At 50.8% G+C, this 13808-nt stretch overlaps 1 protein-coding gene across 2 annotated transcripts in view; it reads left to right on the top strand.

Annotated features, from left to right (window-relative positions):
- KREMEN1 (kringle containing transmembrane protein 1) overlaps nt 1–10365 on the top strand; it is a 71600-nt gene extending 61235 nt beyond the window's left edge. The window contains exons 6-9 of one of the 2 annotated variants that reach the window (XM_041729233.1): nt 1785–2117; nt 3264–3422; nt 4564–4648; nt 6196–10365. In XM_041729233.1, the coding sequence (XP_041585167.1) occupies nt 1785–2117; nt 3264–3422; nt 4564–4648; nt 6196–6364 (746 nt within the window). In that variant the 3' untranslated portion in view covers nt 6365–10365. Of the gene's footprint in view, nt 1–1784; nt 2118–3263; nt 3426–4563; nt 4649–6195 lie in introns of both variants that reach the window. The other variant, XM_041729232.1, reaches the window with a different exon arrangement.
- The last annotated feature ends 3443 nt before the right edge of the window (nt 10366–13808 follow it).

Here is a 13808-nt window from a genome sequence, read left to right as displayed (position 1 = left end):
TGTATCCCACCCTCAGCTTTGAGTAGTTCCTACATGCCTTTGCCAAAGAAGGGAATCTTTCTCTGCACTTTCCCCTCCTTTAGTGGTAGACTGCTGTTGCCTATTACTTGGTGCTATGCTCAAGGTGAGCTGAGTGGGGTTCTTGGGCCTCCTGCCTCATCTTCAGTCTTAGGACATTATAGGGCCTCAGAGGTGGGGCCTTCTCAGCATTCCCACACACCCCCTCCATTGCCAGCATTCAGACACTGCCTTGTATCTGTGGTGGCTCTCAGGAAGGAGGATGGTTTCCTGCCCCTCCCTCAGGAGCAGCAGACCTCTACTTTACATCTGTGCAGGATCTGGGGTCTCAGGGTGACCAGGGGCTGATGGTTTTTCCCATCAGAAGTAGTGGATCTGCCTGGTTACTTTGGCAGGAAGGAGAGAGTTTCCTGCTCCCTCCACAGAGGCAAACAGATTTTGTTTCTATCCCTCCAGTGGCCCTGGGAGCAAAAGGATTTGTTGCTCCTCCCACAGCAACTTCAGGCTCTTGCCTCTTTTGAGAGGAAGCAGGCAGGGTTTCACACCTGTCCCCCAACAACAATGGAGGCATCCTGTACTAGTGCCACCAAGGAGAACTCATTGGTCTCCTTCCCTATCCTAGTTATTCTTGTGAGCATTGGGTGGAGACCTGCACAGAACTGCTTGAAAGTGAGTTTAGACTCCTGCTGTGTCTAGGGCCCCTGCTCATTCTAGATTGAGAGGCTAGCCTACACTCAACCTCTTAGCTCCTTTCTTCTTACTTGCTTTTTTGGTGGCCACCTCTTCCTCTCATGGTCTGTTAAAGATGAAACACTTTGTGTGGCCTGACTCTCCTCAGAGGGGCTTCTTACTTTTTTAGAATTAAATTCTCCTAGTGGTCTTGACACTTTAGCTTTCTGATGGATGAAGGAGAGACATATGAGCTTTTTTTCATCGTTTGGATGGAAGCAGCATTCTATTCTCTTAGTGCTATCTACACACCAAAGGGAAGTGGAACTCCCCTGAAGCCTGCTTTTTGAATCCCAGTCCTGTACTTCCTCTCAAGGACTTCCATTTCCAAGACCTTGTTTACACTTTACTGATAAGTGAAGTGGTTGAATCCCCTTCCTAGAACCCACGAACAAAAAGGGGAGTCCAGGGAAACCAAATGTGCTTAATGCAGAGTGATCAGAACCAAGTGTTTCCCCTGTGCAGAAAGTCACTGCTTGTGCCACAGTTTGCTGCCTGATAAATATGTGCAGCCCCCCTTCTCTTTTCGCAGCTTTACCTCATCAAGTGCCTCTGTGCAAAAAGGCCCCAGTGTTTTCATGTGTTTCATCTCATCTATCCTCATGCATTTGTGTGATACAGGAACAGGTGGTGGTCTCTCCATCTTCCAAACTGAGAGAGGCAGGAGTTCTGGAAGTGAAGTGCAGTCCCTCGGATCACATAGCCCAGCTGGTTCCGGACCCAGACTCTCTGACTCCAACCCGGCCCCTACATAGGCCTAAGCACTGTGCTGTGTGCTAATTCTAAGGTCTCCAGGGCAAAGAAAGAAAGAAAGAAAGAAAGAAAGAAAGAAAGAAAGCCTCCAGTCATTTGTTCAGGGTTTAAGCTATTCATTCTGTGATTTGATCCTGAAACATAAGACAGTCAGGTTTTATAGGTGAAAAACAATATCGCAAACTGGATCATGTTATGTAGGAAGAGTTTTGTCCATAAGAAGTTGGAAAGTGAGCTCTGCGGCTGTGCCACGCTGAGGGCCTGTGTCCTCTTGTCTCCCACAGCTCTTGTTGGCGCCTGCGGAGGGAACTACTCGGCCATGACCTCCGTGGTGTATTCCCCTGACTTTCCCGACACCTATGCCACGGGGAGGGTCTGCTACTGGACCATCCGGATTCCAGGAGCCTCCCACATCCACTTCAGCTTCACCTTGTTTGACATCAGGGATTCTGCAGACATGGTGGAGCTGCTGGATGGCTACACCCACCGCGTCCTGGTCCGTTTCAATGGGAGGAACCGCCCACCTCTATCCTTTAACGTCTCTCTGGATTTTGTCATTTTGTACTTCTTCTCTGATCGCATCAATCAGGCCCAGGGATTTGCTGTCTTATACCAAGGTAACCCTTTCCAGCCTCCTTGGGGGCCCTCCGGGCTGCGCCTCGCACTCACTTGCAACTGTGGTGACCCGCAGGCCTCGGGTGGGTCTTGATGGGGCTGCAAGTCAGGAGCTACCTATTCAACTTGCAGATTTTCCCACCCCCATTTTAAAACTTGCATACTTTTTGTGATACAGAAGAGCCAACACCTGTCAATTTCACTACTTTAGTTGTTCTGATGACAGTTTTCATGGCAGGGTTGAAAGCATTTAAAGAAGGAGCTGAGACTGATAGAACGCTTTTAAAAAGGTCATTTGGTCCATCCTCCTGCCTCTTGATATCCTACCCAATCCCAAAGGACTAGTTTCCCATCTTTCTTCAAACCCTCCTAAGAGACACTGGGCTCGCTCAGTCGGAAGAGCATGTGACTCTTCATCTTGGGGCCATGAATTAGAGCCGCAAATTGGCTGTAGAGATTACTTTAAAAAAAAAAAAAAAAAAAAAAAACTTTAAAAAAGAAAATCCAAAAGAAAAAGAAAAAGAAAATCCAGGGATCCCTGGGTGGCTTGGTGGTTTGGCACCTGCCTTTGGCCCAGGGCGGGATCCTGAAGTTCCGGGATCAAGTCCCGTGTTGGGCTCCCGGCATGGAGCCTGCTTCTCCCTCTGCCTATGTCTTTGCCTCTCTCTCTCTCTGTGTCTTTCCTGTGCCCTGGATGTTGAGGGCCTCAGGAAGATTTCAGTCAGCACATGCTACAGGAAGTCAGAGAGAGGAGACCTTCCTGCAGGTAGGAGGAACAGTCTTGAGACAGCTAAGATTTGGGTCAATAGGTAGGAAAGAAGCATTATGGGCAAAGAGCGCCATAGCTGCAAAGGCGCAAGGAAAACAAGAAAGCATGTTCAGGTGACCTCAAAAGAGACCAGTCAAATGGTTAGAAGTTAACATCTCCTCCTTCTGGTTTTTTCTGGACCAGAGCCTGATAGGTTCACCTTTGGGACCAGTGGGATCAGTGGGGAGAACTGCACATAGAAATGAATCAGAAAAAAAAAAAAAAGAAAGAAATGAATCGGAAAAAAAACACCTTTTCTTCATAGACACTGTCTCCTCCTCCAAAGTTCTTTGTTGTCTCCACCAGCTCTTCCCCCATCTTAATTTCTTTGATCTTACAGCCGTCAAGGAAGAGCCACCGCAGGAGAAGCCCACTGCCAATCAGACGCTAGCTGAGGTGATTACGGAACAAGCCAACCTCAGCGTCAGTGCAGCCCGGTCCTCTAAAGTCCTCTACGTCATCACCACCAGCCCAAGCCACCCACCTCAGACTGTCCCAGGTAGCAGTTCCCAGACACCACCAAAGTGGGTGGAAGCCATGGGGCTTGAGCACAGTGTTCTTGACAATTAGAGAAATAACACTCTTCCCAGACAGGTTGTAAGTACTGGCTCTGTGACTGTCCTGGCCTTTGGGGGACACTTTCTCATTAGCTTGATTCCTTAGTCCTTAGGAGAAAGTGCTCACCAACAAAGATCCAGTATGTGTGCCTTTTGTACTTGTGATTAATCAGCTAACCCAATGTTTTCCCACTTTGAAGATGTCTTTCTAGAGCTCCCAAGTTGCAGCTCCCTAAATTCACTGGCATTTACAAGATATTCATTCATTCATTCATTCATTCATTCATTCATTCATTCAAAAGACATGTAAGTGCCTCAGAGCTACCAGGTGGTATTGTACGCACCAGACTATAGGATGAACCAAACAAACAGCATCCCTGCCCTCCTTTGGCTTGTAAGTGGAAGGAGAAAGAACGAAGCAAAATAACAGATCCGACAGTGACAAGAGCTAGAAGAAAAGTTCATGCAGGAGGGGTAGAGGGGAGTAATGGTCTGTGCTTGAAGCTAGCTAACTTGGCTGACTACACACTTCCATATTCTCTTTTTTGCTCAGGAAGGTGGAGCCTTTATGGGCCAGAAGAGCTGTAAAGTACCAATAGCAATGATCTAGCCTAGGAGTTTTCCTCTGCAGGACCCACCTAAGGTCAGGGAGGAGAGTCCTCTAGTGCATGCTCTGCATTATTTGTTTTTATACCCTGGTGGGATTTCACAGGTCACACATCTCATTCCTCAGATAAGGAAACTAAAGCCCAAAGAGTTTATGTAACTCATCTGTGATTACATAGTGAGTTTTTATGGTAAAAATGCAGTATATACCACTCCTTTCAACTCCTAAATTGAATGCACTTTGGGCCACACTGCCTGCTTCTCTCCAAGAGGGAGCTCTGGAGCAAGGTTAGAAGCCCTGCAGCTTCTTGCCAGCCCAGCTCTCAGCTGCATTTGGTGGCTGCCCCCACCTGCAGGGGGCTCCTCAGCCAGACCTGTATCTCTGAGCTGCCAGTGCTCACTCAGTGCTTCCAACAGACCTCTTTCTGAAAACTGAGCTCAAACTGGTCCAAGAAACCCTGTCTTTTGCACTTGCAGGATGGACAGTGTATGGCCTGGCAACTCTCCTCATCCTTACAGTCACAGCCATTGTAGCAAAGATACTTCTGCACATCACATTCAAGTGAGTATGAGAGAAAGCTGCCCCATCCCAGGAGGGGAAGGTTCAGAACTCCTTTTCTACTGTGCTTCATTTGTCTGGGGATTCTAAAGCCCTCAGTCCTGGGCAACATAAGACAGTGTACATTCCTCATTCTCCATAGAGTGAAATGTACAACTGGACAAATCTCACCAAGGTCTGAGGGATTGTGTTTGCTCCTGGCGTATGGGATATGATTTCAAGGAGGATTGATACCATCTGGGCATAAAAAGCCACGATTTCCAATTTTGACTGGCCCCTTAAAGAGATCCTCATATTAGAGCCAAGATTTCTAAGACACAACCATGCATATTTCCTAATGCCTTCTAGAAATTGGGAAACATTCTTAGGAAGAGAATCCTAACATTTTATTAGCTATTATTTAAAAACAATTAAGAAAGTTCATCCTTCAATTCTGACTGATATGGAAAAAAAATATTTCCTTCCCTCAATTTGCTACTTGGATTCAGTAGTTCTGCCTTCCAGGAAAGGAGGCAATTATTTATGCTACTGATGTTTGTGTGCTTCCAGAGAAGAGCTCTGATTTTTTTTTTCTAGACCCCTACTCTGTCTTTCCAGTGGCTCCCAGTCCACATTCTCTCTGTCCTCCCTCCCCAGTTTTATTGAGCTATAATTGATATGCAGGCTATCCATATTTCAAGGCCTTTCCTGAACATTGTTGTCTTATATGGCCCACCTTTTTCCTGACCTGTGGCCCTCTGCCACAGCATTTTTAATACATTTAATACATTAAATGTCTGCTCCTCCATTGCTCTATGAAGGCTCTCCTTGTAGGCCTCTCCACTTTACATTTTTCAGTGGAAACAGTGTTGTTTTTAGTGTTTACTGAGCTCACTCTCATGCCGTGTGTGTGTGTGTGTGTGTGTGTGTGTGTGTGTGTGCGTGTGTGTGTGACAATTCACACAGTCTGGGAAAGCCTTTCAAGTGGAGCAAGAGAACAGGAGGCTTTCTGTAGGGCCCAGCACCTCACCATACACCAAGGCCCTAAAGTGCATCTCTGACTCCCATGTGACATTGGAGTCCCTCAGCAGCTTCCCTGCCAAGCAGCCCAGGGTGGTGACATGTGGGAGAGGGGCACATATTGGCAGTAAAACAAGACCTGCTTCAAGCAGAGAGATTTTGGCTTTATCTTATGTTAATCAAGTGGGCCTCCAGGTAAATATAATTTGAAGATAGAGTTCTATTTAAAAAGAAAAAAAAAAAACAAAAAACAAGAATTTGAAGACTCATCATCTCTCAGGCCATCTCCTTCCAGATCTGAATAACTTTTCCAGTTAGAAAGTTCTTTGTTATACTGAGCTCGAAGCTGTGTTGCTGCATTTCCATTCCACTGGACACATTTCATTCCCATAGTTGTCCTTCAGACCTCCAGAGGCATCTGTTCGGTCTTTCCTGAGCCTCGCTTCACTGAATGCCCCATTTCCTAGGTACAGGTATCTCAGGAGATGGAAGGTTGTTTTGGAATATTTGTTGCACTCCACTTGAAACATGAAGTTGTTTTTGCTTGACAGATCCCATCGCGTTCCTGCTTCAGGGGACCTTAGGGATTGTCATCAACCAGGGACATCGGGGGAAATCTGGAGCATTTTTTATAAGCCTTCTACTTCAATTTCCATCTTTAAGAAGAAGCTCAAGGGTCAGAGTCAACAAGACGACCGTAATCCTCTTGTGAGTGACTAAAGGCTGCCCCATCTGTGCCCAGGACAAGAGTCCCTCCAAGCTCAAGGCCGCTGGAGCCCCGTGGTTTCCTGATTGCCTCTCCCTGCCTCTCCCTGGCTGCCTCTGCAGAAGTGCCGTCCTATGGGTTGGGAAGGGACGTCCTGCTGTGGGGGCCAGCCTAGCCTGGACTTGCCCTACTTCATCTCTGCACTTAGGAGAGAGACCCAAAGTCCCAGGGTCTGGGCCCTCCCTGTTCTTCTCTCTCTCTCTCTCTCTCTCATGTAGAATGAGGGCATCAGGACAGAGGGGCTGAGATGGCAGAGATGGTTGTGTTTGGCACTGGGCTCAGGTACCTTCTAGAACGACTGTAGGGTGGTGAGTAGGTATAGTATATGCTGAGTCTTGCTTGCTTATTTTCTGTTTTGTCCACACAATTAGCTTTCTCTTGGTCTTTATGGTTTAAAACAGGGAGGATTCTGAGGTTCTCTTGGGGCTTGGCCTGGTCCTGTACTCCCTAGGCATTAGCACCCCAAAGCATAAAGAGGGCCCATACTCTATGCTGACTCTGGGTGTCTGGTCTCTGGGTGTTGCATGAGGATGGGCCTCTTCCAACCTGAGAGAGCCTGGGAATTGACCCCGGATCACATCAGGCCTGTTATCTGCCACACATGGGCTTCTCTCTATAGCTTCTTTCCATAGCTCAATGATTACAGAGCAAGCCTGCAGAGTGGTCATATAAAACATCCATTCATTTTTCACTCAACAGACTTTCCCAAAAGCTTTTATAGGTGCTCAGTGACCCCTTGTTGTACCGGATCGCCTGGCCTTGCCGCTGTGCGGCTCATGATCCGGTGGAACCTGAGGTGGGCCATGTCTTTCTGTGATTCTCTGACTCTCAGTTCAGAACAGGGAGTATAAATATTGTGGCTTAGCCATTAGGTGGCATTAGGTGAGACACAGGTGCCAGCAGTCCCTCCTTTTGATGTCACTCATTTTAAAAGAAGATGAAAAACCACCCCACAGCCTGTGCTCTCTGTGGCCCTCTCTGCTCCTTTTGTATGGGGACAGAGTGCCGTCTGGAATAACTCCGTGGGGAGGGCGAGGGCCCTTGTCCCTAGCCAATACTGCCCTGCTCTTCAGACAGGGAAGAGAGTTGCAGAGTGGCATGAGGACTGAGAAGGAGGCTTTGGGAACTGGAGACCATCGAGGATAGGCCTCCTAAGTTGGAAAGGTACAGCTGCAGTGGCTGCCGGTTGGGAGGAAGAGCCGTCTCCAGTTTAGAAGCACCCCCATCAGGAAGTAGGCTTTGTCAACAACAGCTGAGAAGAGCAGCCTGTGCCTCTGAAGGCCGGAACTGAGCCTTTCTCAGACCAGGACTCTCCCAGAGGCACCCCGGCCTTGGGCCTTGGGCCTCTGGCCTCACAGGTTCCCTCTTTGGAGCACGTTGCCCACCTCCCCCAAATCCCTAAGCTACTGCCTGCTGCGGCCTTTTCTAGGGTTCCGGCACACTGGCGACCCATGGGCACCTGTGCTCCCAGAAATGTGGAGGGCCATGCAGGGCCGGCTGGGGGGTGTCTGCAGGGAGAGGTGACTCCTCGGCAAGCAGGGTGTTGGGAGCTGGCAGGCAGAGGGGCACAAGAGGGTGGGGAATGGGGCAGGGGCGCTGCCCCGGGTACCAGGTGAGTCTGCTCTGGGCACAGAGCTACTCAGCACTGTCTTCACACTTTGATCTGGAAAGGGGATTACTCTGGAACAGCTGTCCACAGGCCTCTGGGTTTGGAGACAGAGGCCTGTCCCACATGACTGGAAATACACTGACATGTGCAGTCTCCCCACTAAGCTATTCCTGGCTGTTGTGGAATCTCCTCTGAACCAAGTGTCAGGTGTGTGCAGTCACAAAGGGCCCTATGCCCTGAATAGATCCATTCACAGCACAAAGGGAATGTGGAATTTAGCCCTAGGAGGGGGTCGCCTGGCCGAGGGACAGTTGTTCAGCTGCCTAGGGCTTCCTGTGGCCATTGACCTTTAGGGCATCCCGTGAGCCCGCCCGCCTCACACAGCCACTGTGTTGTCTGAGTGTGCAGCTGGAGCAGCCCATTCTAAGCCCCAGGAAGTGCTGGTGATGCCCCAGTGCCCTCCTTCCTGCTGGCCCTGGCACAGCCCACGGCCACCAGAATTCACTTACTGTCCAGGGAGCAGCCCCAGGACACCCAAACCGGCCTTGGGACAGCGCTGGGGGAGAGGCCATAAATCGTCCCAGGCCCAGCCTCCATAGACACCTTAGCCTTGGTCAGGCCCTGGCCCTGGTCAGAACCTGTCAGCATCACCCTGCAGAAGGTCCCCTGTGGCTAAGTAAACACCTGAGGAATAGACTGTCCCAGAGGAGGTGAGGTGTGCTCCCAGGGAGCACCATAGGGGGCCCACATTTGGTCTTAAGAAACTAGTTTAGAGAGAAGTGGGGAATGGAAGGGCTGGAAAGCATGCCCCTGAGGAAGGACATCACAGATCACAAAGCAGATTAGTAAAGATGCAGGGGAGGGACTTTGGGGACCCCTATGGCCTGCCACTTTGAAAGCATCCTGCCCAAAGCCTCTGCCCTGAGGTGACAGTGAGTGGTGTCTCTGGGCCTATGTGCCCTCAGCCCTTCACTGCAGGATCCAGGCCCTGCCTTCTCAGCGTGTGTCGCTGACAAGGGAGGGCTGTGGGCAGCCAGCCTTGCTGCCTTAACAGTAAATGCCTGCAGCCAGCTGTGAACGTGCTCTCTTAGCTGCTTTTCACGGTGTCCTTGGCCCCTCAGGAAGGCATATGGCACCCCATGTTCTTCCCCAAGTGCCCAATCACTTGCAGAACAGAGAAGGTGTAGGCATGAACCTCAGGTGTCCTCCACATCCCTCTTCCTTGTCAGAACAGGGTTGAGGCCTCTCTCTGGGTGTAAGCAAGGTAACAGGGCTGCTCTAACTTCTGAAGTTAGAGACTCCAATCAACCAGAAACCCACAAAGATCAAAGCACCAGCAAGTACAGCTGTTCTGGCCTGCAGGCCCAACCCATCCAGCACCCCCACTCGCCCCATTGTCAGCCCAAGGCGGGAGCTGTCCTGAGCCAGCCACTGGCCAGGCTGTCTTGACACATCAGCGGGGCACATAGGCCATCACAAAGCCCTGTACGTCCTGGGCACTTAATCTTCATGAGCACTTAGAAGTGGACAGCCTCTGAGATCCTGTCTCCCATGCCTGATGAGGCCATCCCAGGTCCCCAGAGAGCCTGGCCGGCTCCCCACTTCATAGCCAACTGCCACCCTCTAGGGATTTGGATCTTCTGTTTGGTGTTCGATGTCTGCCTTTGTTACTACCTTGGGAACTTTTAACTTTTTGATTGTTTCCTCTGGTGTCTTTGTTTACCTTCCCCACTGTTCTACCTCCTGGCCAGGTCTCTCAGCCTAGCTGCCCTGGCGTGGGGTATTTCTCAAACCTTCCAGCTGCAGCTGCCTCCCCCTCAAGCTGGACAGCTCAGGGGTGATGATGGGCCTCACCCGCTGCCTGCAGACCCCAGGGGAGCCCATCTCACAGGCTTCTGTGTTGCCAAGTTGAACATACTCAACAAGGCAGAAGTGGGGTGTGGAGGAGAGTCTGAGGTAAATCTGCTTCCGAAAGGATGTGTCTTCAGGAGCACGTAGTGGGACACCCTTTCCCTTCCTGCACAGGGAGCTGCCGTCTTGGGGTTCACGCAGCATCAAGACCTGCCCATATCCAGACTCACCTTCCCGCAGGGATCTTGACTTTGGATGACAAGGCTTTATTTGTAAATATGCTCTTAATATGCAACTTTGAGAATAAAATAGAAACATCATGTATTTTAAAATATAAGATGAAGTGTGACGCACTGTATACAATTTAATATATATTTTTAGGATTTTGTTATTTAAGAAAATGGAATGTAATGGTACTTAACTTTTACAAAAGAGAGAAAAATGTTATTTTTACTGTCTGGAGAAAATAAATATTCTCACTGTTGTAGAAACAGCGATGAGCCCTAGCATGTCGTTTTTTATAGGGGTGCTTCCAGAGCCCCGGAATGAGGGGGGAGTCGTGTGCTGGCAGACCGTGTGCTCCTCTGACGTCTGTGCAAATGCCAGGCCTCACAGTTTGCTCCGTTAGTGCCCCCAGATCTCCTCAGGTCTCATCAGAGCTGTGACCCGCAGTGGATCTTCAGCTGGGCGGTTCTGAGGAGTTGGAATTACAAGTGAACACACTTCGGGTGTGGTCATGGGAGGAGGAGGGGACTTTGGGCTCAGATAGACCTCGGTCTGAACTGACCTTGATCGGGTCTGTCCGCTTCTCGGTCTCGGCTTCCCCTCCTGTAAGATGGCACTGTATCTGTGCCTCAAAAGGTTATGAGGATTAGGTAAGAAATGTATCTAAAGTGCTTATGTGATTATCATGTGATGTGGATTTCATCTTGCCTTTCGGTACCACCAGTTGGTCCTCACCCACTCCTCGTTGACAGCACTAGTAGACGCTCTACCTGTGAGCTACATGCTCCTGCCAGGCGCCGCACACACAGCCGAGCAACCATTTAGTGGCTCCAGTCACCCCTGTTTCACCCATGAGGAGACAGGCTCAGAGGGGAGCCAGGGGTAGTGGTTAGGAGCACAGAACTGGAGCCGGCCTGCTGGGTCCCAGCTCCCACCATTCATTCACCGAGGCCAGGGAGTGTAAAACAGGCAGCCTTTGAAGGGTTTTGGCAGAGGAGTGACATCAGATTCCCAGTTTAGAACGATTTCCTACTTGATTTAGGAAAAACAGTTGGAGTGGAGTAAGGCAGAGGGCGAGGAGCCAGTTAGGAGGCTGGGAGAGATGCAGAGGGCCTGGCTGTGGAGAGAGAAGAGGCCTCCAGTGAGAGACAGCACGCCACACGCATAGGCCAGGGCCTTGGGCTCACACCGCAGCTCCATTACTTACCACGTGACCTGGGGCGAGGGACCCAGCCCTGTGTACCTACTTTCTCACCTGTCGGCCAGGGATATAGTATGTACCTCATAGAGTTGGGATGACTTACCTATAGTATATTTACAGAAAATAGTAGCTGTTCCCTGTCATTCTAGAATGGAGGGTGGGGGCGGTTAAGAACAAGGATGATGCTCAAGGATTCTGACTGGGGACTGAGGGGAGGAGAGAGGGTTCAGTTTTTGAGGTAAAGATTATATGTGGCACCAGATGTGAGAGAAAGCATGCTGGGTTCTGTCCAGACTAAGCAGAGTGAGGGCCCTGTAGGACGCCGAGGCAGCCTGAGACCCACGGAGGATCAGGCCCAGAGAGCACAGTCCATGGAAACGTGGGCACAGACAACATCCCAGAGTCTGAGGCCATTCCAGAAGGCTGCTGAGGACAGTGTCTCAGGATACCCTCTGACAGGTGAGGAGGAGCTTGGGCAGGACCAGGGGTGAGGAGGCAAGAGAGGGGACAGCCCCAGACACCCAGCTTTTAACCCAGCTGGTTCAGGCACACACACACTGCTGGTTCTACAAGCCCCAATTCCAAATTCTCCGGAGGGGATCTGCCAGGTGAGGCAGAAAAAGAGGCACAGGCCAGTGCGACCAGGGAGCATCGTGCAGACACGTCTCTCAAAACATGCCAGGATCACTTGCCTCGGAATCCCTGATGTGCTTGTTCCAAATGCAGGTTCCTGGGCCCCAGAATCCCTGGGAAGCTTCCTGAACGATGCCAGCGCTCACTGAAGTTGGACAGCCGTTTTAATCTGTTTGAGACGTTGGGTCAGCAGTCCCCTTCTCTTTAGGAAGCGACTGCTCACACGCGGACGGCTGCCCCCTCAGCCGCAGGCAGCATATTTGTTACTCAAGTGCAGAGTGGATCACTCAGGACAGAGAGGGGTAGGGGAGAAGAGGCACAGCACAGCGGGTATTCCAGATACTTCTCCAGAAGGCACATCACCCTGACATGGAGCCGGAGCCCTCCCGTCCCGTCGTCCTCCCCCTCGCTGGCATGGGCCCATGCCACCAGCCGCCAGCCCTGACAGCTGCTGCGGCTGTCACGACACGAGCACTCCATAGGGCCAGCTTCACTTGAGTGTTTATCTTCCCCCCGTTCCTGGAAGCTCTTTCCTGAAGGAGAATACTGTGGATGGCGGGTGAAAAACAAATGCGGTGACTTTCTTAGAGGCAGGCCGGCCTGCACACAGAAATGGATGCAGCCAGAGCAGGCAACTGTCCTGCCTAAGGCAGGCTTGGGGGACAGCCGGCCTGGACTCATCCCATTGTTCTTCCAAACCTGAGAGATGCAGACATTGTCCGACCCGCCAACCCACCCACCAGGAGCTAGCACCAGGGCAGCATCAGCTCCTCCTTTGTCCGACAATCAAAGGCTCCCTTTCCTGTGGAGATGAAAAGGGCTGGACAAGAGTGACCTTGTCTCCAAGTGTGGAAATCACATGATCGTCTCCTCTCCCCACTGGGCTGTGTGTGCCTGAAACTACAGACAATCTCTGGGACCCAGAACTGGGAGGCTTTTGTTCCTCTGTGGCAGGGTTGGGTCCCCATGGGGGATTGTTTTTGCTTGGTTGAAAGGGACACTTTGGGGATAGAATATTTCGACCTCAAGAAGCAGCAACATTTGCTTGTAGCTGGAAGTCTGCATTTCTGGTCTCCAGCTGTTGTCTGGAGCCACTAGGCCCCAGCAGAATGGAACTGTGCCTGGCAACCAGGGGCAGGCGGCACCAGGCTGGGCTGGCCAGGCACCAGCCCGTGTCCAGGAGGCCCGTGTCCAGGACAGCCCGGCAGCAAGGACGCTGGCGGCTCCCCTCCCGGGGGTGGTCACTGGGCTCCAGAATCAACCTGCTAGCAGCCTGATGACTGGGCTGGAGGATGGCTCCACAGAGAAGCACTTTAGGGGGAAAGGAGATCCAAGCTTAATGTCCAGAGTTAACTCCTCAGGGGAAAATCAGAAAGGGCTGTGAGAGCCAAGGCTTTTGCAACTGAGGAGCTTCAGATTTCACGAATTTCACTCTCAGGGATGTTTGCCATGGTCCCCGTTCAAACGAGGCCACTGAACTTTGGAAAACTTAATAGGGGCCTGCTACTTTGCACGCTGGTGGTGTGAATATGTTTAATGAACACGCGTTAGCTGCTAGCACCAAAGATAAAGTCGGATCAAGAGCACTCAAACCTCAGATTTGGCCCAGTATGGGGCAGCTTTTTGATGGGCCTGGAGTGAGCTGAGGAAAGAGCTTTCCAATGTGTAAGGATAATAATAATGATGGTGGTGATGATCATAAAAATGATAGCCAGAGGGGATCCCTGGGTGGCTCAGCAGTTTGGCGCCTGCCTTCGGCCCAGGGTGTGATCCTGGAGACCCGGGATCGAGTCCTGTGTCAGGCTTCCTGCATGGGGCCTGCTTCTCTTCTGCCTGTGTCTCTGCCTCTCTCTCTATCTGTCTCTCATGAATAAATAAA

Source organism: Vulpes lagopus, chromosome 14 (genome assembly GCF_018345385.1).
Source record: "Vulpes lagopus strain Blue_001 chromosome 14, ASM1834538v1, whole genome shotgun sequence".
Taxonomy (NCBI): domain Eukaryota; kingdom Metazoa; phylum Chordata; class Mammalia; order Carnivora; family Canidae; genus Vulpes; species Vulpes lagopus.
This window is presented reverse-complemented; position numbering and strand designations above follow the sequence as displayed.